The 27,703-nt window shown below is 37.8% G+C and overlaps 1 protein-coding gene across 1 annotated transcript in view; it reads right to left on the bottom strand.

Annotated features, from left to right (window-relative positions):
* Positions 1–25,288, bottom strand: part of HSD17B4 (hydroxysteroid (17-beta) dehydrogenase 4) — a gene marked incomplete at its 3' end in the record, with an annotated part of 50,874 nt that extends 25,586 nt beyond the window's left edge. The window contains exons 1-14 of the mRNA XM_009583059.1: positions 25,261–25,288; positions 24,943–24,996; positions 20,801–20,908; positions 20,213–20,272; positions 19,168–19,189; positions 19,000–19,046; positions 18,133–18,217; positions 16,268–16,455; positions 13,739–13,830; positions 13,105–13,129; positions 11,356–11,484; positions 2,534–2,640; positions 1,620–1,853; positions 624–675 (exon numbers count right to left, since the gene is read on the bottom strand). Of these exons, the coding sequence (XP_009581354.1) occupies positions 624–675; positions 1,620–1,853; positions 2,534–2,640; positions 11,356–11,484; positions 13,105–13,129; positions 13,739–13,830; positions 16,268–16,455; positions 18,133–18,217; positions 19,000–19,046; positions 19,168–19,189; positions 20,213–20,272; positions 20,801–20,908; positions 24,943–24,996; positions 25,261–25,288 (1,231 nt within the window). The remainder of the gene's footprint in view (positions 1–623; positions 676–1,619; positions 1,854–2,533; positions 2,641–11,355; positions 11,485–13,104; positions 13,130–13,738; positions 13,831–16,267; positions 16,456–18,132; positions 18,218–18,999; positions 19,047–19,167; positions 19,190–20,212; positions 20,273–20,800; positions 20,909–24,942; positions 24,997–25,260) is intronic.
* Between the last annotated feature and the right edge of the window lie 2,415 nt (positions 25,289–27,703).

Here is a 27,703-nt window from a genome sequence, read left to right as displayed (position 1 = left end):
GTTAATTTTTAAAAACTACTAATGAAGAAACCCAGACGCATGCATATCCTGAATGAGTCTAATGAGCACCTCTCAAGTTGTAAACTGGGAAAACACAGCCATCTGTGAAAAGAGCTTGCTACTGCAGTAACTAATATCTTGAGAATTTTAACAGGAAGAAAAGTAATGCTTTTTTAGCTTCCTCATTGAGATGTCCATTCCTCCTTTACATACATAATTTAAATCTTATCCTCTTATGGGCACACAGATGCAATCAATGTTGAAGAATTTTTAGGTAAACATTCCAAAAGTTCTATGATACAACCCTACAGAAAGAATTAAAAGTTCGGCTACTAGTATCAAATTATATGAGTAATACACCAGCATGTATTGTACTTATTATATCAAAGATTAGGCATGAGTTTACTAATTATACTATAGAAAAGCAACACCTGATCCCAAGAACACAGAGTTTCAGAACTCCTTCAATAATGCAACAGGTTGGCTCTCTTCTCCCCCCCGCCTTGTAAAAAGAATATGCAAAAAATCCAGTTGGAAACAGAGCTTCCCTATTTCCGTTTATAATATGGCTACAGGAACTGTTGTCATAGTGAAAAGCAAATCAGCAACACAAAAGGACTGACCTGAGGTTGGTAATGGTTTATAGAGTTCCAGATATTGCTCACCATGCAGCATCTATATAAAGAAAGGCAGTGCTATAACAACAATTAATATATTGATTCAAGAAGAAAGACATGGACCTGTTGGAGTGGGTCCAGAGGAGGGCCACAAAAATGATCAGAAGGATGGAACGCCTCCCCTATGAAGAAAGGCTGAGAGAGTTGAGGTTATTCAGCCTGGAGAAGAGAAGGCTTCAGGAAGACCTTATTGCAGCCTTTCAGTACTTAAAGGGGGCTTATTAGAAAGATTGGGACAGACTTTTTAGCAGGGCCTGTTGAGACAGGACAAGGGGGAATGGTTTTAAATTAAAAGAGGGTAAATTTAGGCTAGATATGAGGAAGAAATTTCTCACAATGAGGGTGGTGAAACACTGGCACAGGTTGCTCAGAGAGATGGTAGATGCCCCATCCCTGGAAACCTTCAAGGTCAGGCTGGATAAGGCTCTGAGCAACCTGATCTAGTTGAAGACGTCCTTGCCCACAGCAGGGGGGTTGGACTAGATGACCTTTAAAGATCCCTTCCAACCCAAACTATTCCATGATTCTATGATTCTACATTGTATTGCTTCCCCCATCACAATTGCAAGGAAATACAGTTATTTTAGAAAGTGTTCAGAACAAACATATAAAAAAAAACCTGCAGGTTTTTTGGTTTGTTTTTCCAATTTCATCCCCAACAGAAAATATTTTCAAAGAAAGTTTTAAACTTTTGTGGTTTAATAAAAGCATAGTGAACACAAATTAAAATTTAACAAAAAATTGATCATTCGTGCCATCTTAGGAAGACAGAGGTTATACAAGTGACGTAAATTAATAATTTCTTAGGATGTAAGAATACAAAACACTGAATTCTCCTCTTCTAGATTAAACGGAACTTATTAATATTACAAGCATACTAACTGAAGTCACCTTACAGTTAGACAAAGCACAAACAAAATTAGATACTTAACTCTTCCTTACCTTTGCGAGATCAATATTTAGTCCTGGAAGAGAAGGAACACCATCAAATATCGACGTCTGAGCAGGAATTACTCCAAAGCTAGGTAAACAGCAGAACTCTTCACTTCCTTCAAAGAGAAATTTCAGGTGATCTGGATCCTTAGTTGACATTCCCACACCAAGGGCATATAGAATAGGCTCTAAGTGAGTATATTTATACACATTGGTAGCCAATTCCCGGCCAACAATGCTTGCCTGGAAATGAAAAGTCAGTACAAAATAAAACTTCGTAATAGTAAGTATTGCACTTGCATTCTTTCTGTAATTCTCTTATCAAACAAAATTAACATTTGAGCATTTTCTTTATAGTCACATGTAACATAAAGTAATAAATACACCATAAAATATTAATGTATTTGTTGCAGTACAAGCAACCCTAATGTAATGCATTGTATCTTGCTGCAATTTACTTCAAGAATAAGTAGTATAACTTCATACAGCTCTGCTCCCAGAAATGCATGAGAATTTTTCTAAAACAAACCACAGATGAAATAATTAATACCACAATAAGATTGAAAAAAGGAAAAATTATCTATCTATGGAGAAGGAGCCAGAGCAAAATGACATTGCCCAACAAGACCCATCTGCTGCCCCTTTTCTGAACAATATCCTAACTAAAGAGGCTTACAGAACTTACAAGCACTTGCATTCTGCATTATTCAATCTATTTAGCCTTAAGTTTTCCAATCATCAATGGGAAAAACAAAGAGTGGAGTCTGGAGATGTTTCTTATTCTGCTGCCTCACTTCACAGTTTAAAACCTACCTTTCTTTTTGCAGACAGCAAGCCAGAGTAGAAGCTGATCAGCAACACAAGTCTCTCTGCTCAAGGTTTTCACCTAACTTTGAGTGCATTTGATAGACAGAGGTCCTTACCGTGTCAACAGATGAAGAGACCACTGATCCAGAGCTTGTTGAATTCATAGAAACATTCCCTTGAGACTCTATCTGACTTAGAACATCATTCAATACACTTATGGACTCTAGAGAAAGGAATTTAAAAAAATCACTTACAAATAGCCATAAATGAGACACTCCAGTTAGACACACAACAAACATGCCATCAAATGAGATATAGTCTGGTACTTCTCAATTCATTTTTAAGCACAATAAATATACATCTGCAAATTGAGCGGCATTTTACAGGCATCTACACAACAGTTGATGCTAAGTGATCTCTACACCTGTTCTATCAGTTCTGCACCCAGCAGTCAACCATGACACCTATCTAATTCAAATGCCTGAAACACAACTGGTGCTATACACCACCATTCAAGCCAAAAGCAATACATCAGTAAATACTTTGTTTTATTCCCTGAACTACAGTGTTAAGGAGAAGATAACGAGCATTACGTTTCAGCTGTCTCAGAAGTAAACATCTGCAAATTAGTACTGCTTTTCTTATCTTGAAAATTATTTGCAATACAAGTAACAGGTCTCATCTCCTGGCGGTTACCCTCTTTCCCAAGTCACATAAATAAATAAATAAAGTCTGAGACTCGAACAATGCCAAGATTACAAGCGAGATGATGCATGGCTGGAATACAGAACTCAGTTATGGTAAAGGCAGGCCATCAAGAACAGCTTGCTCCTTGAAGCTCAATATGGCTAAAATCAATATTAAACACGTGTGTGTTAGAAAGAATCAAACAAAAAGTGGTGAGAATCATGCACAGAAAAATAAAAAAGTGTTTAAATCAGAGGAGCGCAAGATCATTATTTAAGTACTTTTACCTTGAAGCTGCTCCCCTCCACTTCAGAACCCCTGTACCCATACTGACTTGCACTGTTGCTCACACTAACACTGTGTTGCTCTACTGAACAGCACTCCCTAAATATCCTGCAAGTTACCCTCTTGCAGAATCTTGATTTCCTAAACTATGTCTTGCTTCCCAGTCTCACTGCCAGAATCATCATAATGTTTTATTTGTGGCCTGAATCTCATGAAAAAAAAAGAAACATGTACTAAACAAAAAAATGTTGTCACCTTTTCTGCCAAAGACAAGATTTATCTTTGGGTACAAGTGCTGTCGTAACATGACATGAGATTATGACATTTACATGATGTGAAAATGTGCAAAACGAGATTTGTAATTTCTAAGAACCCTTTAAAAGGTAATATCCCTTTTATCTTTTTTCATTCATTAAATGAATGAAGGAAAAGCAATACTGAGCTGCTGGAAGAAGTAACAGACTGTTTCTACCTTTCTTGCATGAACCAAAGAAAGGCTTTCACATTGCTTTAAAATCTTCAAGGGAAAATAAATTCAAGTCAAAAATACTTGACTTCCAACTAAATCTGAATGTTTCTTCAACTTTTCATGTCCACAACCCATTTCCATCCAGGAACATAACTATCATTCTTCATCGTGAAATCTGAAAAGAAGATTACCACCATGTATTTTACATGCAATGACAAACAGTATAAAGGCAACCTGTAATTTAATAATGGTGCAGAATACTACAATCTTCTTTTCAAGGAGTCTTTCTTCTAGAATATATGATATGACTGGACTCTCAAATTGGTGAGCTGGCTAGTGTCTGGCTGAACACTAAGAAGATCATAAAATCATAGAATGGTTTAGATTGGAAGGGACCTTTAAAAGTCCAACCCCCCCTGCAATAAGCAGGGACATCTTCAATTAGATCAGGCTGCTCAGAGCCCCTTCCAGCCTGACCTTGAAGGTTTCCAGGGATGGGGCATCTACCACCTCTCTGGGCAACCTGTGCCAGTGTTTCACCACCCTCATTGTAAAACAATTCTTCCTTATACCTAGTCTAAATCTACTCTCTTTTAAAAAGTTTAAAACCATTACCCCTTGTTCTATCACAACAGGCCCTGCTAAAAAGTTTGCTGCCATCTTTCTTATAGGCCCCCTTGAAGTACTGATTGATAGGCCCCAGTAAGGTCTCCCCGAAGCCTTCTCTTCTCCAGGATGAATAACGTCAACTCTCTCAGCCTTTCTTCATAGGACAGGCGTTCCATCATTTTCATGGCCCTCCTCTGGACCTGCTCCAACAGGTCCATGTCCTTCTTTTACTGAGGACTCCAGAGTTCGACACAGTACTCAAGGTGGGGTCTCACCAGAGAGGAGTAGAGGGGCAGAATCACCTCCCTCGACCTGCTGGCCACACTTCTTTTGATGTAGCCCAGGATATGGTTGGCTTTCTGGGCTACGAGCGCACATTACTGGATCATGTCCAGCTTTTCATCCACCAGTACCCCCCAAGTCCTTCTCGGCAGGGCTGCTCTCAGTCCCTTCATTCCCCAGCCTATATTGATACCGGGGGTTGCCCCGACCCAGGTGCGGGACCCTGCACTTGGCCCTGTTGAACCTCATGAGGTTCACACAGGCCCACTTCTTGAGCTTCTCCAGGTCCCTCTGGATGGCATCCCATCCCTCAGGCGTGTTGACCGCACCACTTAGCTTAGTGTCATCTGCAAACTTGCTGAGGGTGCATTTGATCCCACTGTCTATGTCATTGATGAAGATATTAAACAGTACTGGTCCCAGTTTGGATCCCTGAGGGACACCACTCGTCACTGATCTCCATCTGGACATTGAGCCGTTGACCACTACCCTCTGGATGCGACCATCCAACCAATTCCTCATCCAACAAACAGTCCACCCATCAAATCCGTATCTCTCCAATTTATAGAGCAGGATGTCATGTTAAAGGCCTTACAGAAGTCCAAATAGATGACATCTGTAGCCCTTCCCATGTCCACTGATCTAGTCACTCCATCATAGCAGGCATGAGGTTGGTCAGGCAGGACTTGCCCTTGGTGAAGCCATGCTGGCTGCTTCAAATCACCTCCCTGTCCTCCACATGCCTTAGTGTAACTTCTACGAGGATCTGTTCCATGATCTTCCCAGGCACAGAGGTGAGGCTGACAGGTCGGTAGTTCCCAGGGTCCTCCTTTCTACCCTTTTAAAAATGTGAGATGTGTTGTTGTTCACCGTTAATGTCAAAGGACTCACCAAAATTGTTTTTTTAAACTTTAGTTTACTGTTATATTTGTAATCAGCAATAGCACTTGACCTGGATCGTACCAGAATAATTTCGTAACACTTCTATTGATTTTCAAAGCATATGTATGCAGAAAAAGCTGTCCTGAAGTATGGAATGTTCTTTCAAGGACTCCTGGGTTTATTACTTCATATTTATGACAGACATCAACCGCATGAGATATGTCTATGGTTCTAGGCCCAAATTTCGTGAGAGATATCAGCACAAACCGTATGTTATGCTTTATGTTTCAAGGTGGTTTTCATCCTTTAATATCAAAGCTACTTTTAAGATGCCGCCCCTTTGGGTTGCCTGAAGAGCTTAAGCAAGCTATTAGAATATCACTAAATACAGGCAGCAAAGCTTTTTTCCCCCTTTTTTTCTTTTAATAAAGGGGGAAAAATGTTAATTTCTTTTTTTCCCCCCGAATTACCACGTTACAGAACTTTTCCAGTTCAGATGCTGACACATTCCTTTCATCTTCCAGGAACTGCTAGAGCAGCATGCAACTGAAATGTCTCAACACATTAATTTATTTCAGTCTTCACTGCTCTTCTGCTGCCTAGCATAAGAAACTGGACTAGTATAGCATTAAATTTACAGTAATATTCTAGCAGTTGACCAGCTATGAATCTAGTTTACCTTCAAAGAAAGAGTAAACTAGATTATTGCATTAAGAAGTACAAAGGTTGTGATCAAATACATTGTTATAAGCTAACAATGCAATATGAGATTACCAAAAAAGAAAGATAAAACATTACAAAATCACTGATAAGTGAGGTTTGGACACTGATAAGGATGGTTTCAACAGTCTTTATTTTGCATTCATTTTGAGTACTGAAAGTAAAAGAGATGGGGAGGGAAGCACAGAGTGGTACATGAGGTTTCCACCTTGTAAATACACAAGGGTGTCTGAAATTAATGTTCCAGCAGTAGATTTAGCTATGACAATTTGTATGTTTTAATACATGACTCTACAAGCTGAGTAAGGTTCTTCTAAGATCCAAGAAATAGCTTGAAGGGTATAATTCTGGCAGAAACAAACCCAGTAGGAAAACTTTTCATTAATATAATTATTTTTAATATTGGTTTTGGGGTGTTTTTTTAAGTTGGTATACTGTCAGTGAACTCCAAAACCTTAAATGTCCACGACCCCAGCATGGTCTGCTATTATAGAGCAAATGATTAGCAGACAGCAGGGAAAGACTAACTTGAAGAGCAAAAGTTGAAAATAGTCATGGCAAAGCCTGTCTCTTTGCAAAAGTATTCCTCTCACTTTCCAAGAAGGGAACACTGCATGTGAACCATACCCCTTAACTATGGAGGAAACAGTACCCATGTTTAAACCCTTTTTAAACACATATGAAGAAAACTGAAATTGAAGTTGGCATAATTTTCTTCTTAGATAAAATTTTTCTTCATACACACACAAAGTATACGTACATACATACACACCTTCTATGTGTTTTATATCAATTTGTTCTATACCAGAGAGAAGCTTTTGAAATGTGCCGAAAGTCAGCCAGTGAGAATACTCAAGTTGTTTTCTGTACCTAGACAGCTTCTAAGAGAATTTAAAAATGTACGTGAACCTAAGAGCAGATTACAGACCTCTAAAATACTAGATGTAGCTGAAACTGGATCGTATCTTCAAAACCAAGGAGGGTATCGAGACAGAGAAAGAGAGATTGCCTCATATGGGTGACAGACATAATTAATTCTGTCTTCCTAGATAACAAAACAACTAAACATACTAACCTGTACAATATATACCACAGAATGCTGTATATAGTACACAATCTGCAAGACAGGGATGGTTGTCTTCCACCTATCTCACAACACAATGGGAGAAATTGATTTCTCCCATTGCATAACAGGAAGAATCAGACTAGAACACAAGAGCAAGTACTGCACTGTGGAGGCAAGGGCTACTGGATCTAGGTTTGTCTGAGAGGGAATACAAGGAGACAACACGCGAACATGCAGTGCAATGTGCAACTGTGACCTACTGCATATGCACCACACATTCAGAAGCTTCTGTATCACATTTCATTTAGTCTTTCTGCTTATGCGCAGGCACAGGAGCCCAGGACCTCTCAGTATCTCAAAACATGGAATCATGTTTCTATGACAAAGATCTATCACTAGATCCAGCTGCAAATGAGAGCCTGAGCAATTCTTTTCTAGTACTAGTTAAGCCACGTCACATTATTCTGCAATTGCTACTGCCTAAGGGCATACAGGGAGCCGGTTACAGTGACTCACTGATGTACACTGTAAGTTGATTCTGTGTCCTAACCTTAAGGCTCTGATTATCCCTGCTTATCTTCTTGAAAGATTTCTAGCTTGTTCCGAAGTGGTATAAAGTAAGCTAAAACTATTATTTCAGTTTAATCATCAGTAAGAAAATAACATCATCATGCAAATTAGGAAAAAGCTCTAACACATAAGTCACTGCAGATTCCCTGCTGCCTCAGAGCCAGTGACATTTTCATGTTGCGTTAGGTAGATGGTTACCTTTCACTCCTGGTAAAGGGAATGTAGGAGGATACATACCAGCAAAACTATATCTTCCACTTCTTCAACTTCCTAAGGCCTAAATTCTCACATAGCTTCTTAAAAAAAAAAGTCCGTTCTCAGATTTTTGTGTTGTTAAAAAGACATTGTGTAGTGAATGCACAAGTAATCGTATCTTTTGCTAGTTAACAGGACTATACCTGAAACTGTGTGGGAGTACAGAGGAACTGCCAGAACTTCTCCAAGTACGTCAAGGACTAAGCCTTTAAAGCTTAGGGAATAACTACAGAGAACATTCAAAGACACCTGAGGCATTAAAAGGAAAGTGAAAAGGCAGGCATAGTCAGTTACACTGACTGTGTCAGATAGCTTTTGGGGTAAAGGGAGGAGTTTGGGCAGAACACTGTACTGCACAATCAGCAGCTGCTCGTCTAGTAAGACGTAGGGTAACTACCAAGAAAGATTGCTTTAGATTGCTTTACTGAGCACATTATCATAGTATCTGAGAAACTTCAGTGAGTGACACAATTAACACCAACTGCCAAATCAAGTGACAATTAGCTATTTCCTATTAATTCAAATGGCACAAACCCTGTAAAAATCATATTCTGGTACACAAGCAAGAGGTTTTTAGCTTGATTCAGTTTATGTGCCAAAAGAACCAGTTAAGCCTACAAACCGAAGAAATGCTTTAAAAAAGTCAAAAAAAGACGGAAAGAAAAATTCAGATCTTTTTACTTAAGATTGTTTTAAGAATTAAAAGACCACCACTAAAACATAAAGATGAGATGGTACTTCCATTTAGTCTTCAAGAGTTCAGCATCTCCAGCAGAATGACCATGGCTAAAATACACAACTATGAACATGCTCTAGTTAAACATCAAATGAGTGCTTTGCTAGGCAGGGCTCTAAATGCATGATCATTCAGACATTAGATGTAGAGCATTTAATCTATTTATTTTTAAGAGAATGACTTCCCCCTACGCTTGCAAAAAAGAAAATTCTAAGTGGAAAAAAAAAAAGTATAACATGAGTCCAAGTATTCAGTTATGTATGACTGTTACATGTGTAAGAAAAATTACCTTTTTAAAAAAACCAACCAACAGATGACGCTCCTACTTTTTTGTAATGTAGAACAAATAAAATCAAACCATTCTTATCAGTATGCCCAAATTATAAAACAAGATTAACATCTCTGATTATGGGATTTTGTACTATATTACAAGGAAATACTTTATCTAATTGGTATTTTTTTAATAATTATACATAATGATTAGTACATGATTGCTCTTTACAGTATCAAATTACTTGAATTAATGAAATCTTCTGGGAGAGTTTTAATTTGCAGATATTAGCTATTGTAGCTTTTCATTTTTAATGCAAGTACTCTAATTAGTTTCCCTCATTGAACAGTTGAATACCTTCAAGCAATGAATTGGAGACTTTGGCAGTATAAAAAACTTTTAACATAGAACTGAAAATTCTATTCAGCTAACTTCTTCCTCAATCCTTCTGCTGATTCTCACATACAACAAATTAATGCAAGAGTTTTCATTCAGCCTGGCAGTATCTACGGCTTGATGTCACTGAAAGGACAATGCTGTATTTTGGCTAAGTTCATAACAAAACAGAAGCTAAGGTATGTACATTGCATGGGAGACTCATGCTAATGTAGTATTTACAATTTCTTGACTGTAGAAACCACATACAACAGAAGTCGAACTTCACTTCAGAAGTCCAAAATCTTATCCAATTTTTTCTCCCGATAGCATCAAGAGGCAGATGTGGAATATCATATGTAATGCCAAAGCAACTCTCAAAAGAAATTCCCATCTACAACTTTTTTCTACAACGTTTTTCTGCTAGCAACCCATAAAAATAACATAGTACATGTGACAGGTTGGAGAACAGATCAGAAGCTATAAAGCTGAAATTATGTTGTTATAAATACCATTCCATAGCAGGACAGAGAACATTTATAAACTGACATACATTTGGAAATGGGACATCTGTAAGCCAAAGATCAGTGAAAACAGTCAGTAAGGTGATACAGAACTACTGTATGGCTGGTTACATTCCTCTACCAAGATCTGAGGGAAAGGACAAAGTGTCTCCTATTCTGGTTTAGGCATGTAAAAACATATCCCTAAGGTTTTAACGAAATGCCCTAATGGATTTCAGAACCAACAGCTTAAACATCTATTGTGTATCTAAGCATCTTTGAAATTCAACTGGCATTATACATAAGGATGCCTCCTTCCCTCCTCCCCCAACCACTTAAATGATGGCATTTCCTCATTCGACAAATACTCAATCTTTGACTTAAACAATGACATCCATAATAACAAAACAACCACCAGCGATACTAAGCACATGTAACTCACACTAACAAACTAAGGGTAGCATCTTGAGAAATCTTGGAAAGCAGCTAGGATAATTAGTCTTGGTTCATTTATGAACTATGACAACTATGGATCTAAATAAAGAGAGACATTAAGACAACAGAGAGACATAAGACAACAAAGAGAAAGCTTGGAAGATGAAAGAGGAGCAAGTATGGCAGCAGGAAAGATCAGAGTCATGCTGGCTAAAAAAAAAAAAAAAAAAAAAAATCCAAATAACGGGAAGGAACAAAGGAAGTAAAACAAAGCATTGGAAGAGACAGTCATTATGGTCACCAGCCAAGGGGGTGCTGTTAACCCGGAACACAAGGCAGTAAGGAAGAACTTCTTTGCTGTGTTATACCAAATGACTTAACCAGAGAGCTTTTTGGTATGGAAGTGTCTACCAAAAAACAAGATTCCAGGACTGAAAAGAAAATACAATCTCTCTATTACACTGCTACTACCTGTATGTAGGTGCAATCAAATAAAACACAACCATTAGTCTGGCTGTAATACATAAAATGACAGTGATGTCGCTTCTCTAGAAACTCTTAAGAAAGATAAAGCTTTCTTAATTCTACAGGTAAGAACACAAAAGTTTTCTTAAAAAGATCTGACCATACTGAAATGGTCAGATTAATGTAAATGATTAATGTACACATTTACAAAAGAATTCATTGGTTCTGTATTTTTTTGAAGTAAAGTTTCAGCAAACGTCTGACAAGAAAACATTCTCTTCTAAGCTTTGCTTGCCCAAACTATCCACATTATCAAAGTCTCCTTTACCTTGGATACTTCTGGGTTTGCTGGCGTTATCAAAGTCACAGACCTTCTCCCATTTATCTCTCACTGCTTCAGGTGTCATTGGCTGATTCTTTCCTCTGACAATAGCACCCAAGGATCGCTCCCAGCGCACTAATGGGAAATATGAGTCAGAGTTCAAGTAACAAACAAAGAAACTTAATTTCTTTACATCACTTTCATCTAGGCCGCTACTTTCAAGACAGTGCAAGAAAGGAGAGGTTACAAGTACTCCAATTTAACTCACCAGCATAACTTCAAGCTGGACTAAAAGGGCTCACTGCTTTTAACTAATACTTAGAAAAGGAATAGCACTGGTTGTAAATTTCATTAAAGCCACAACAGACTGATTGCTCTCTGAAAATATTACATCAGTTTTAAGATTCTCTCTAGTGAAAAGTTGTAGCTAGTATGTATCTACAGACATTCTCTTTTGACATGACTTTGGCTACTAATGCTTAGGAATCTTCTGAAAGCCTTGGAAAACTATAGGGGAAATGTGAAAACCACTTGTTATCTATGAAAGAATGTTAATACCAATAGCCAGCATTTCCAAATGGTCCCTGAAGTTGTATTTCAATACTGTAACTTGAGAGAAATTGGAAAGGCTAATGTGAAATCAGTTCTGGAAGGAAACAAGACTTCCTGGATTGCAACTAATCTTTAATCTGTCATGTTGGTTTTGCTCTTAATTAGCAACAGACAACGAATAAGGCACCTCATTAACAACCTGGTTTCATTTTAAAGACTTTAACAGTAGCCATTATAATGATGAAAAATAGTATTTTCTTTTGACCAGAGGGGAGAAGCCACAGATTTTCAATTCCTTGGAGGGCACCAACAGGTTCTACACTGCTGCCCCGATTTGTTTAATCTGTTTAATACACCACCTGGGAAAAGCTATTCCAGTGCCACCAGAATATTTACAGTTAGTTAGAAACATACAAAATCTTTCTCAAGTGGGCAAAAAAATGTTTTGGAAGAAGAGGGAACCACTTCTTGAATTAATGGCCCTACTTCCAACCCACTAGTGATGTTCATGTAGGCTGAAAAGTCCTCAAACAGTTCAGGAAAATAATGCTGGTATTAGGCGCAACATATTTAGGAAAAAAGTTAAGACATTTCACTTGAATTAAGTTTTCCATCTCGTAAGCCCTCAGTATTGTCTGCAAGTTTTCTTTACGTTCATATTTAAGCTAGTTACTGGAGTCCCTCAAGGAAAATACTTAGCTAGCACAGCTACTGGTTATTAAGAAGGCTAATTGCCTCAACACGTTAATGCATATCACTAGTATTTTTATAGAAGTATAAACAAAGGTGGAAAGCAACTAAAAAGCAGCCTGTTTACCAGCACGCGCTACTTTTACACCACGAAAAATAGAAGTTTTCAAGAAAAGGCAGCAAGGTATACTCAGTGCCAAAACCAGAGATTCTTCTTGACTTCGATTATACCCTCGGGATCCAAGAGTTAAGGTTACTTAGGCAGATTTTCAATTACTGTTAGTCAGCTCAAAAGCTTAACAAACCACTACCTAAGTTACCAGTTTCCCCCACGCAAAGTGAAATTTGTGACTTTTACTTAAAATAAGCAGTCTCCTCAGAACCCTAGGTTTTTGCTAATCTTCTCTCCCTAAATAAAAATATCTTGAGCAGAGGTTAACTGCAAAGACTATTTGCACACTTTTGTTGTCAATTCAAAAAACAAAATCAATCCTGCAACACAAAAGTACTTACATTTTCCAATCCATCCAGCTCCCACCTGCCAAGAAAAAAGAAAATCATCAGCTTACCACATGTTACAAAGGAAAGTTCTGGTAATGTAGGGAAACAAAACTATTACTTCAGAACAAACTCAACATAATAAAAATTTCTGAACTACTGCTGGTTGTATTTAACAGTTTAGTTAAGCACTGGAATGCAAGCAACGTAGAACTCCAAGAACAAGATAACGGCTTCAATCCAATTTATGAGCTAGCAGTTTGATGACAATACCTATAATGTATTCCATAACTAAGTAATTCATCCTTCCTGCAAGTTGCTTTCTGTGTTTGAATGATTTAGAAAACAAAAACTTCTTCTGAAGTAGTTGCTTTGGTACCTTTTCAAACTTATAAGGGTACAGTAAGAATCGTAACAATTCAAATCAGTAGTATTTTAAGCACACACCAGAATTTGACAACATTGTTACTGTCTGATGTACTTCTCATATACAGCACAACAGGGTCAACATTTCTTCTGTCTATGCTGAGTATGTAGTATCTCACATGATAATTCAGTTTCAGCAAAAACGTTAAGACTGGACAGGCTAAAGCATATGACTGATTTTGGGGGATAAAGAGGGGGAAGAAAGGGAAGATAAAAAAATTACCTCAAACAGACTGCCATTCTCCGCACAGCTCTCGTGGCAAAGCCAAACAACTAAGGGAGCAACATACTCTGGTTTGAAAGCATCGACCAGATCTAGAGCAAATTGGAGGGGGGAATCATAAAACAGAAATACTGTATGATTTCACCAAATTATTCTTACTCTAACACCTTCTGATGAACAGCAGAGCCAGGGAGAATTTAACCAAGAGTGTTCTGCCATGAAAAGAAAGGATAAATGAAATGAAACATTTGAAGATTCATTTAAATACGAACAATTTGTGAGACGCCTGTATGCCTCCAAACCCAATGACATTGGTTCTAGCCAGAGAGATGAAAGACTGTCTAAACGTTGGGAACACCGTAACGTGCAGACTGCAAAGCCAGGTACCTTCCTAAATTTCCATCTGACAGGCAGGATAAGCCAGCTAGATATAATCCTGATGGCGATGTACTTGAGCGATTTCCCTTTTAACTTGCTAGTCAGTTATAAAGAAAAGACAACATGAAAAGAATTGCAGCTGCTGAATATTTAAGAAACATCCCATTTGGAAATGCTGATCTTTCCAAATGATATCTCGGGAATTATCAGCCCTGCTAAATTTATGTATCAACTGTATTTTGGGATTATCATTGTCATCTGGCACAAGAGAAAACTATCTGAAAATGGAGATATTATCATGGAGCAGAGTGTGGTTATCTAGGAAGCTTTCACCACATGTTCTATCCACTGTCTGAAAGAAAAAAAGCTTTGTTTAATTTCCTTTTTCAGATTTTAGAATATTATTCTTTCAACAGCAATAGATACATAGCTGTTCCTCAGCTAAAGTTCAGCAAGCGTTTCCAAATATACCCTGACAGATGAAGAGCTGGGAAAGTTTAGCATTACAGGTATTTCTTTAATAGCCAAGCTGAAGTAACAAAGTTCATTTTTAGAAGTTCCACAAAGGTAAAAGGAAATTGAACTCCATTTAATATGGTATGTTGTAAGTGCATAACAAGAGCCTTAGGCTTTTCTATAGTATTCCATTTTATGCCACACACCATTTAGTCTCAAAAATTAGCATTAGACTGTTATCACAAATGATATTAATCCACTATTAAATGAATCAAGAAATAGGTGGTAGAAATTTTAAAAAACACACAAAAGATGCAAACTATATTTAGAATTCTAGCAAGAACAACAATAAGTGGGCCAAGTTGAACATACATAACTGTGGCAATGCTAAAGCATAGGTGCTTGCAGACATCTAAAGATGAACAGGAAAATACTGACTAAGGTAACAAGGATGATTTGATAAGACATACAAAAATGTTTTTAAAGTTCTGGTGTCCAAACATTTTAAAAGTGTTTGAAAAACTGGACAGGGAGGGAGGGAGTGAGGTAAGAAATAAATGATCAGAGCTGTAACTATCTTATAGGGAGACCAAAGGATCTCACTCTTCTTAAAATTACTAAGAAAGAAAATTAGGAGGTGGTTTTATCACTCTATGTAAATATCTTCAGGAAATTCCAGCTACTGAACTCCACTTTATGCTTCAGGAACTGATGGCTGCAAGCTTAATGTATTTGACTCTTCTGTAATTAAGTGCAATAAATCCCTGGAACCTACAACCTATAGAGGTGCTAGATTTCCTGATCACTTGGTTATTTAGACCTAAATCAGAATATTTTACACAGAACTTAATTAGCCAAACAAAATCATGCATTCAATCCATGCAAAACTGTATAAAATATATTAATCTTCAATATCTTGTGTATCAGTCTGAAAAATGTAATGATTCTCCTGGCTTTGAAATCTGCCTATCATTAGGGAAAAGAAAGGCAGGAGGGAAATGAAATAGGCTGATTCTAGAAGACTTTGAGAGCAATTTCCTTTTACAGACTTTTTTTTTCCAAATTCTTTTTCTTTCTTCTGGTCATTTGCCAAAGTAATTAGTCACTCTATTTATCCTAAATTTACACTTTACACGCAGCTGTCTCCTACAACATTCTTTATACTGACTTCCCAATGCAGTGCTCTGTTAAAACCTATTCAAGCATTCAAAGATTAGTAACTGTGCAATAAAGAAAAACATAATATATTAGGCAACTCAATTCATTATCATCTCCTGCAGATCATGGAACGAAGAAGTACATACATGACATGTTGTGCAAAAAAACGTATTTTGCAATTACGCAATATTATAACAAGTGCAGACACCTTATGCACGAACCTGATACCACACCTGATGCAACAAACAAGCCTTTCCACTACCGTAGGAGGATCTTGGAAGAGACTATAATTAAAGAGCCTTGCCACATGAAATTGCTTTTGTGAATTACAAAAATTGCTTCTTATCTTGTGGCAGAAAATAAGAATTCCTTACAACAGACAAAGTAAGTTGACAATTCAGAGACAAAAAGACAGTAAGAATAATGAATTAGCAGTGTATGAAGTGTAAAGGATTTGCATTTTCTAAGAGATAAGAAAGTTAGCTGTGCTTCAATTTACTGAAAAATATCAGTACATGTAGACCTTAAATAATTCACCTTGTGGCATGACAGTCTGGGTCAGTCTGGATCCAGCAGTAGGAGCAATTGTGTTGCAGTGGATGTTATACTTCCGGCCTTCAACTGCAATTGTGTTTGAAAGACCCAAAAGTCCAAGTTTTGCAGCACTGTAGTTTGCCTGACCAAAGTTACCATATATTCCAGCAGCTGAGGAAGTCATAATTATTCTTAGAGAAGAGGAGGGAAAGGAAAAAAAAAAAAAGTTCAATGATTTCTTCAAGTTGTTTAATTCTACACAACAGTATTTTCCAGCTTTGGCATTATATTCTCCATATTCCACAAGACAAAAGTGTGCAAATAAGAAAACATTATTTGTTGGTTTTTGCTAACAAACAGATGCTTTTTATATTTGATTGATAGCAAACATCTGACAAATCTTGAAGTGTTGTCATAGTAGCAGAAAACTAACAAAGTCATGAGCCTTTTTGAGTTATACTGCAAAACTAGAATAGTCGTTCTGTGACAACAGGGTACAGTATAGAGAAAAGTATTTCTTTTCAAGTTCTAACTGCACTTCAAGTGGCATTATTCTTATAACTAACAAATGGCTTCAGCGGTCAGAAGAAAATTATTTTATTGAAAATGACTTCACCTTCATATCCACCTGGTAATATGTAAAGATGTATTCTTATAGAATTCACATTCAAAGAATCCTAATGTGCATTAAATACATGAAGGAAGAAGATAGCAAAGTCCTGCCCTTTGCTGTCCCCTAACATTATTGCTGTGGAAACAACTGAGCTGCTCACTGAAAGCTCTAAAACCACTGCAGCTCATAGCTGATTTGAGGCAAGAAAACATTGTGCTGCATGTCTTCTCATAAATTGGAATTCAAAAGAAAAGGGTCCATACCTTCACTTTTAAAAGAAGCTGTTCCAATCTACTGTATACACACTGCACAGCTGGGATCAAAATTTATTCCATTTTTATTATCATTTGCCTCACTGACCATAATCCATTGCTTTTAATTTAAATAAAGAGATGTGTTACAAGTACTGGCTCAATATGATCAAGATGAAAAAAGCTACAAAATCTATACAAAGCAGGCATTTTGCAGATGGCACACATCTACGCATAAACCGCAGAAGCACTCACTACCATTATCTGAGCAAACACAGAAAAGGAGCCAAGGGAAGTGTTTTCCTAAACGGATGCAACTCCTAGACTTTAGCCTTGTATTCTGCCCGCTGATCTCTTCCCTTATCCTTACAGTTCAGTTCCCTGGATGAGAATGAATGTCAGTTTGGTCACAGAATGACAAAGAAACTCATACAGCTTTCAACATGTGGGTTTGGTTGTTCAGATTAATATAATCACATCAGTATTTTGATAAGGAAAAACAACAAAAGTGAAAAAAACTTAACGGTCTGAATTCACTGCACTCTTTCAGTTAACAACATTTCCACAACTTCTAAGACAAGTACATTTGTACAAAGAGCGGGGGACGGGAACACCAGCCCTGAACAAAAAAAAAACAAGACCCACAAGCACAACTGCATGTACCTGTCATTTGAATAAGAACGAGAAAGAAAAGAATCCCTCAAACTTGCAGTAACATACAAGTAACAAACATTTCTAACCAGTCCTCATGAAAAGAAATGGTATTTCTATAACCCTACAGCTCCTCTCTGGGATATTTGCACCTACATGGAAAAAACCTTTAAACACTTGGCTGGGGAGGTGGAGAGTGGGGAAGAACTGAAAGGAAAAGGGCTTACACATTTGGACTTATTTTGTTTCATCCCAGTGAAAGAAGAGGATGCAAAACTCCTCCTTCACTGTCAGGGCAAACATCAGTCTGTTATACCCTACTGAAAAAGCAAAAAAAAAGGACAAATTTTTACCTGCCAAATTTCTGATTTTTCATATGATTCCATGCAGCTCGGGTGACCAGGAACGATCCCCTCAAATGAATTCTATGAATTATATCTAGGAACAAAGTAATGTCGGTTTAATAATTCCAGGATTTCATCTCCCAACTTGAAATACACCATTTGTTTCTTCTTCATGACAAAAACTGCACTCTCTTCACACTCTCAAACTGTTACTAAAAAGTAGTGGGCTTTTTTTTTTTTTTTTCCTTTTTTATAGATCATTTTGAAGGGCTTGCCTGAACGTACACTGATCATCTGTTCTGCCTCTTGGATCTCCTGTATAGAAATCACAAACATTCAGAATTTCTGCACTTAAGCACAGTCAAACAAAGACTACAGAAGCTAGACCACCTTTGCAAAAGTCTTCTCAACTGGCTTACCACCACTTACCATCCTACTGAAGGCTCCCCCTGTTCTTCTGCCCCTTGGCACATCAGCTTTCTTTCCTCCTTTGTTAGTGCTGGGTCTTTTAAGCCTGTTTAGTATTCAGCCGGTCAGTGCTGGTGCTAAGAATGTGTTCTGCTCACAAAAACTATTGCGTGTGTTTCACACGGCTCTTTTTTGTATTCCGCTCAGCAACTAGGAGTGGCAGCTAGAGCCTTTCTTCCCCTTTGGAACTATGTACACCTACCATGCGTTGCAGCACAGATCTGGTTTGCAAGCTGAACACAAAGCAGCTGAACACAACCAGCTTCCCAGTAAGCTTTCAGGGCAAAAGATAATTCTCTGATCTGGCACAGACAGTCTTCCCTGCCTTCTCTTCTTCCTTGTACCAATGGGAGGGATGTACCTTTCATTTTTCACACAGAAAGCACATTTTAAAGTTTATCAACTCACCCCAATCTTCGTCACTTATCCGAACAAATGAACGGTCTCTTAAGATCCTAAAATGCATCATTAGGAAGAACAAAAGAAAACAAAACAAACAAACAAAAGATGAACAGGTGTTTACACAAAAGTGACAGCCCACAGTCAAATAGAAAAAAAACCTTCAGGTTTACTCACCCAGCATTGTTTATAACGATATCTGCAAAAAAATAGAAAACAAACTAAGTGAATGCACTGATAAAATACAAGCTTGTTTCTATTTTTCTCCCTCTTCTAAAAATATATAGAGACAAGAAGACTGCACACTTACATCCTATTACTGTTCTATAGCTCCTTGTCCCAAATAGTGAAACTCTACCACTGGACAATAATTAAGACAAGACAAAATACTTCACTACAGGTAAGTCTCGGCCTGCCAACGGAACAAAGCCTGACAGAGAGGTATAGCTGAGAAGTGCTGGCCACCTGGGAACACAATACCTGCAGGATGCACCCATTGCTGCAAGTTTTGCAGCTTGCTTTGAATTCCAGAGTGCTCCTGATTATGCAGTTTGTGCCACCATCTTTGTTGCAGTAAGCCCAAATGATAACTGGAAGAACCACAGTCACAGACCAACTAAAGCAACCTGGATCATAACAATTTTTTGTCAAATATCTAATCTGATTCCTGTTGGCTTTGATTATGTGTACTTTTAGCCATTTAAACTGGGCTAAAATCACATAAACATCACAAATAAACAGTGGCAATCATATGGTAAAGAGGAACATTACTTTTTAGACAGAATACCTCAAGGTTTTTTTCCTTGTGTGTGTTAAAGCATTTTGATCTTCACAAGCTTCCAAAACATGACAGAGCATCTCTGACTCTTCAGCCACATTATGAATCCTAATTTTATGCAGCTGGTTATACTACTTCATGAATTCTGTGTTTTGAGACAGAAATTGCTAACCATTACTGAAGTATCAAAATTCTGAAGGGCAGGAAAATAAGAATCATATATTGAGCTTTAAACTTCTGCTAAAAAGTACCAAAAAGACAGAAAAGTTGCCCATTCAGATCTAAAGTGAAAAGCCCCTGATTGAGGTTTCACTGACTAAGGGCATCAAGGGTTGGTGAGTTATACTGTTGTCGCACTGTACTTCATACGCCTGTTGTCTGTTGCACTGTTTATAACGGCTCTGCACTTGCAAACAAGTTACAACCAGAATTAAGCAACTGTACCTATCCTCCCAAAAGCCTCAAGTGCTGTCTTCACAAGCTTTTCACCATCTTCCACCGAATCTGTAAGAAAAAAGTATGAATTTTCAAGTAAAATGAACTGGATACACTGCAATTCCAGGATTAACAGCTAATTCCATGAAGCTAAGAAAAATAAATTGTGTATAACCCCGATATAAAATAAATTCAAATTCAGCCACTATTTGCATGTGGCCTAAAGCAAATCCCACACAGTAAGTCGAAATGGCACAATGTTTGCCATTGCAAGAAAAACAAGAAGCAAAACAAGTAAGCATCATTCATTCCTATTTTGCCTCTGACAACTGCAGATGAAGAGTTTCTTAGTATTTAAATGTTAAGAAAGCATGTGAAAGAAAAGGGCATCATTAGAAGAGTATTAATTAAAAAAGCACTTTATGCACTTGCTTTCAGTGTCTCTGTCTCCCTACTCCACATTACATTCCACCTATTTAATTTATATGGTATTGGCAAGCTGGCAGTAGTCCTTTATTAAGCAGTATCAACTTTTCATTCAACAGGTCCACTATTCCTATAGATAAAGCATTAAACTAGTCTGGAAAAGTAACATACCATAATTGGGTACTGCTTTCCCTCCTTTCGCTCTGATTTCGTTGACAACTTTGTCAGCAGCTGAGGAGCTCTTGCCATATCCCTTGAAATCACCTCCAAGATCATTCACTGTGCATCACAAAAAAATGAATTTTTCATTGTTAACATTCAGACGTCATGGTCTCTCCTTATCATGCTGGAAGTTGTAAGGAGTATTAATAAAACCTGCTGCATCTGGATCCTACTGAGAATCTCAGATGATTAGAGAAGAACAGTAGGTACATTATAATCTTTTTTAAAAAGTAGTATAACATACAGTATCATTTTTTTAAAATAACATGGGAAACAGAACTTTTTTTTTCTCAGTCTCCACCATGCATTCAACTTGCTTGCCCTGCCCAGGCTACCTCTCCAATTGTGTTATTGTAGTTCAGAGATTAAGAGCAAGATTACATACCAATTACAGGCGATTAATTCTGGTCTCTTGTCAAACTACTATAACTACTGCGTGAACCGTAAACAGGACTGAGAAGACTTTGTTCCTGTTTAATAGAGTAGCTAAAATGTTACTAGTAAACTTCACTATAGAACAGATCAAGCAGTCTGAACAAAGGGAGAAGAGCCTGCTCTGGAGCTTCAGATCCTGCTCCTGTGGGATAAGAGGGCCACCTGAAACAGAGAGCTGCTTTGTTTCCAGGCTGCTTTGTGTACTGGGGCACACATCATTAATGCACTGTATCATTTCCACAGTTTGCTGCATTGCTGTATTTGCACGTTCCACAGAATTCATCAGGGGGACAAGAACACCCCAAAATTTCCATACACACATTATATTTGGACAAAGAATTTTAAAAAATGGTAAGAAGTATGTTTAAATGGGTGCAAAATGAAATTGTAAGAAAACAGAATTTACTGTGGATTTACATGCAACATTGGTATTTTGCTAAACAGTCTTTTAGCTTTGTGCCTCCTAACTTTTGCAAAGTCCTCAAGAAGCCAGCCATAGTGAAATCCACAAAATATGCAAGATATTCTTGCTGGTCTTGACGATAAACAGCAACTATAAGTCTGCTGTATCATCACAAAAGAAAATAAACCCACTTTGTGGCTTTTTTTTTTAAAAAAAAAAAAAAATCTCCATGTAAAGAGGAACTTGCAGGACACATGACAAAATCATTCTCTATTACTCAGACCAAGAAATCTCGTCTGGAATCCTATACTCAATTTTGTGTGCAGCACTTCAAGAGAAGTGTGGGAACACTGCAGAAAATCCAAATGAGTAAATGAAAACGCCAGTCCAGAAGAAGTGAGCCATGTAAAGAATAGGAAAGAAAAACCCAACAACAAACCAAAATCAAGAACCACCTAACTTGAACCAGAAAGAATTAAGACAGAACGTGATGATATGCTCAAGTACACTAACAGACTCATGCAAAAAAGAAAGGAAACAAAATCTCCACGCTAAATACGTCAATAACAGTTCGAACGTGCAGCTAGCACAATTCAGGTGAGGCATTTGGGAAAATTTCCAAGTGTAGTGAAGCATTAGAATAGGCAACATGGGCAGACTGCTCAGTCTGCAACATCAAAGGTCTTTTAACACAACATTAAAGAAAACTAAGTCAGGAAGAGCACTAGGATTTCTAATCTGTCCTGGGAAAGGAGAGTGGACAATTTTGTGGTAAATACTTACACAAAAACATTCAGTTGGCCTTGTTAAGACATTACAACTCTCTACCAAAGACATGCTTATGTATGTTTATTCTCCACTTCAATAGTAATTTGCTGACAAAAGCTTAATTAAATATTTGGGAAAATTTCCAGAGGCAGCAAAGCACCTTAGGCTGAGTGCAGGCACTAACAGAGTTGAAGCAAAAATGAGTACACAAGAAAGAACAGAGCTATTCTAGGCTTTGAAAATGATAAAATAACTCTGCAAGTGTCATAGAGTAATTTAAAAAAAAAAAAAGATAAATAACATTATTTTAAGCTCAAGCTTTACATTGTATGATTTCCACTTGAAAACATCCAGTAGAAAAAAGCCAGAGGCTGTAGCAGTTGTGAGCACAGTTATAGTCCAAACCATAGAGAAGAATTTCTCTAAGGCTATGAGTGTATTATTAGCACATAGTGCAGAGCAGCAGAAGTAAACATGTGGAGTGAAACAGTTGGTGCTGAGGACCTCACACCTACAGTACATGTTTTTTAAAAAATAAACCAGCTCATTTCTTGCTGTAGTCTGGGGCCACAAACCAAATATTTGGAACAATTTAGGTGCACTGCAAATTGCATCTTCCAGTTTGGTTTTCAAAGGAACTCCACTCATGCACTTCAATACCATCCCACAATGCAAACAAAAACACAAACAAATACAAATCAGGAGAGATGCTTCAAAAGCATGCCTCTAATCTAAACTAAAAGAGCAACGCAGAAGAGCCCTCAGGTAGACTGAAAAGGAAGAAACATAGGGTCTGGACGTAATACAGGCTGCAAGACAAAACCAAAGCATTCCCTTCCTCCTGCTTTAAACTTTTTCTGAAAGAGAAGGATGAAAGAGACAAAGGATGACAAAAAAGGTGGTAGCAGGCAGCCTTTGGGTGATAAGGGAGAGTTCCACTTGGGTCGCACTGGTCAGCCTTACCACACTGACAGCAACTCACTCAACAGAAGGTTGTACACAGAGAGAGATGTGGGACTGGACAGAAAAAACTCCCATGTTGGGACCCACCGGTATTCCTCCAACTAGAGTATTTGATCACTGTTCTTACAATATACCTTTATTTCCATAATTCAAAAAAGGGAACTTGTTTTAAAGAGACAAGGCATGAGTCTCATATCTGCTTTCGTTAAAAATTTTCAAATCTTTACACAAATAACTTTTCAACTCTTTGAAGTCAGAATCATAAGAGAACAAGAGTAAGAAAAATAAATACAAGCATGTGGAGATAATTGCAATGCACTACTATAAGGGGTGAAGTGAGGTGCAGTTTCCAAAGGGAAACGAGAAGTTTCCCTTACACACAGTCAGCTCTTAACTTACTGATTTAGCTATTGTGCAATAAGGCCATGAGATAAAGGAGTATTAGCTATGGTCAGGCAATATAATACATTCTTTTTCACATCATTCTGGATAGTCAGAACACCACTAGCTACAAAGAATCAATACAATTAAACATTTGGGCTGCTTTAGTGACATGATTTTTGTTAAATAAGAACTTAAGATGAAGTATTCATATTCCTAGTAAATAAGGTAAGTATCAAAGGTGGCAACTACCAGAAAAAAAAACCTAGATTTTTTTTTTTAATTGTCTACACACAGACTTGTCACATTTAATCAATAAAGTAAAAACAAACAATTTTTATGAAATTTTGTGAACTGAGAATGGGATTTTTATTAGAAAGCTACTAAATCAGTGAGCAAGTTCTTGTCCATAATCTGTTTAAACATTTAACCTTGAACTCATCAACATACCTGTATAAATTCATTCAGAGGCAGTCAAATGGCGATGCCAACTGCGGGAGAGTGCTCAAGAATATAACTTAGCCTTCAGAATTAGCTTGTGATACAGCATTTTGCAATACAATTAAATATTCCCTGAAGAAGGTTCAACCAAATGACTATGAAACTGTAAGAAATCCTTTACTAAGAGCCATTTGGCAATGTCACTGAGACCAGATGGCTCTCCTGTGCGATGCGCTGCAGAGAAAAACAATGCAGTGCACTTTCAGCACATTCTGTGTTTTCTGGGGGCAACTGATACTGCGTTACATTCCAATAACTTCTTTCCTGGGAGAAGGTACTAGAAGATACATATTCACATTTTCAAATGGTCATATTAAAAGTTTCTGAACAGTATTCACCTAAGACAACACCCCCTCTGGCCACAAATCACAGTAAAGATTGGTAGGCATGGATGTAAGTCAAGTACAGGAAATGATCTGATTGAAATTGGCTTTCCAGCAAAGATAGCCCTTGGTCAAACTTGGACAACTTGTTTCATAAGAAAATAAAGCTTGTAAGCAAAATTTAAATAGCAAAAGATAAGAGAGAAAACCATTAAATAACAAAGGTTACTGTCAAAAAGGGCATGGACAGTTGAATGCAAGCCATGTGAAAAGGCAAAGGTCATTGTCTAGATCAAGTTAGTTAATATAAAACTTACCAACTACTGAAGCTCCTCTTTCGGCAAAAGCCAGAGCGTACGCTCTGCCCAAACCTAGTTTAAAAAAATAAAAGTAAAGAAAGAGTCAATTTGTCTCCTGGATCACTGTTCAGACAAAAAGCTACACACAAATGAATTGCATGAAGAAGTATCACCAAATCAACACAAACACCTTGAAGGTTTAAAGTAAAACACTGTTTCCCCTACAAGTTAAAAGTTCCACGTAAGTTCAAAACATAAAAGTAAACAAACAGATAAATTGTAGACAAAGCTCCAGTCAAGAGGAAAAAAAAAAAAAAAAAAAATCTCCACGCTTACTCTTTGTTATTGCACTCAACACAACCATCAGGGAAAGCTGTCTGCTCCTGAGTTTGTGCTTGTGACAGAAAAATACATTTGTAAGGCAGAAAGTTGAATGTCTGGATGTAACCTTGAAGAAGGAGGGTATGTTTCAGGTTAATTAATTACATTCTAAGTGAATAAGATACTTCTCTGGTTAAAGTTAGTCTTTAAGATTTGAAGAAGAAACTGAACAAAATTTAACTGTGACTGAAGATGTACTGACAAAACCCGTCCAATTATTTGGATACAAAGAAAACATTTAATATCACAGTTAACCAGATGCACTCATAGTTTACCTATTGTAACAGAAGATTGTCATTTTTGCCTCACATACAAAAGGTAGACTCTTGTACCTTTACTTTGGCTTCTAGGTGTGTTATACAGTAGTTATTTGTTATGACAAATGATTTACAGAGATATTATCCACTGTACCAGTCAAAAGTTATTGAAATCAATAATAATGATCCTTTTTTTCATTCCAAAAGAAACTGAGATTTGAATGATCAAAAGATGATCAAATCAGAAAAAAGTTCCTCAGAGTGCAACAGTATCTCTTTACCCCTCATCAAAACGTTCAAAGCTAGCTCTAAAAAGAAAAACCGGAAAAAAAAAAAATCAGAACTGTTTAGACTGTTTTGAAAAACAGTAACCTCACACCAAAAAATCGGGATTTTCCTTAAGACTCCTATGAGCCTCTGCAATGGAGAGCACCACATGTGAGGTGCATATGCGTCCACTGCCTGATGTAACCTAAGTCCAAAAAACTTTTTTTTGTCTTGAAAAGCCACATAACTGAGAAGTGCACAAAACGCAAACCATGTTATATGTGCCGGTATTCTCAATTGGCAAGAACTGAATGCTTAAGAACCAAAACTAATCTTAAAAAAAAAATACTAGCTTGAATTGCATAAACAATGACAGTGCTGCATGACAGGCAGGAACAATACTTCACAAGGGATTTGCCCAAAGTGAAAAGGAACTTGTATTTTTAGATGCTTGTGTATGTGAAAATGGGTCTCACTTTAAAACAAATTAGTGATCCAGACGTTTTAGATAAATTCCCAGCTCTGATCTGTTCACTGGAATCCAATTCAAAAATGTCGTCAAACAATGCTATTAGCAGTACAGTCTAACTACAGTGCTGTAAACGAAATAAAAGCAAAACAAGAACTAATCTACAGTTAACAGGGCTTCCCTTCAGCTTGGCTTAAATTTAATCATCCACTTATCAAAAAATTATGGTGAAATAACACATCCAAGGACAGTTTTCTCTGTTAACAAACCATTTTCAAGCAGCCTAATACTAGAAGTACAAGGATCACTGTACCCACACTTGTGACAAGCAATTTTTCTCCATGCAGTGCTTTTTAGAAGCTTTGTTACCGCCAAAGTGTCTTTGTTTTGATATTACCTAAGGTCTTAACCTGTTCTTCAGTGAGACTTGTTACATAAAGAGAAGCACATAAATATAGGTCTGCTAAAAGCTGAAAAGCACCATACAAAGATCTGGCCTCATCACCTTGAGGCGACGTGAGTGGATTGATGGGTGCTTTCCACAAAATCTCATATTCTTGGTCCCTCTCCACAAGACATCACATAATCTAAGTCCCCAAAATGACTCCTTTGGCTATGTGCAACTCCACAAAAAAAGAGCAGAACTTCACTGTGGGAAGGCAGAACAAGCTCCTTTAGCAGCTCATTGCAACTACAAACTTTGCCTCTCTCATCCACACTCACAGCTCGTATTTTCACTGGAACTACCAAAGTAGGCAAAGGTCAAAGTATGCATTCAGAAGAACAAGAAAAACGAAAAAAAAAAAGAAAAAAAATTAACAACAACCAATCCCACACCACAATAACAAATACAAAAACACTTCCTGGCAAAACCAAGCATTCCACTGCAGAACCACCACCCCTGGAGAGGCCAGGCCCGCAGCCCACCAACAGCACAGGCCAGCCCTGCTGCTGAAAGAAATCTCTCCCCACCCTTGCACCTCTCTGCTGCCCTCTCCCCTGTGCCTTCAGACTGCCACCCAGGAGGAGGTCAGGGAGGCAGCAGCAGGTCGGAGGCTGCTTTCTGCAGCAGCGCTGGCACACGTCAAACTCCCGCTGGAAAAACACTCTGTCAGACCACACAGGTTACAAGCGTCAATCACTACGTCCAAGGCAAAACTGGGAAGAATTCGGATACCAAAACAGTACAGGGAGCAGGACTTCCATTACTGACTGGTGTGAAGTAGCGTTACTCCTCCCGTGTATTTAAAGAGTGGAACGCATTGGGAGGCAGTACTAACGTGCTAATTTTCAGCAGCACTGGGGCTCAGATCAAACTGCAGTAGCTCCAAAGTCCTGCAAGAAACACGGCGGTAACCCCTGTACAGCCTTGGCACTGCTGCGGCGGCCCTGACGGGCGAGGGCC

Source organism: Fulmarus glacialis, unplaced genomic scaffold (assembly GCF_000690835.1).
Source record: "Fulmarus glacialis isolate BGI_N327 unplaced genomic scaffold, ASM69083v1 scaffold42498, whole genome shotgun sequence".
NCBI lineage: Eukaryota > Metazoa > Chordata > Aves > Procellariiformes > Procellariidae > Fulmarus > Fulmarus glacialis.
This window is presented reverse-complemented; position numbering and strand designations above follow the sequence as displayed.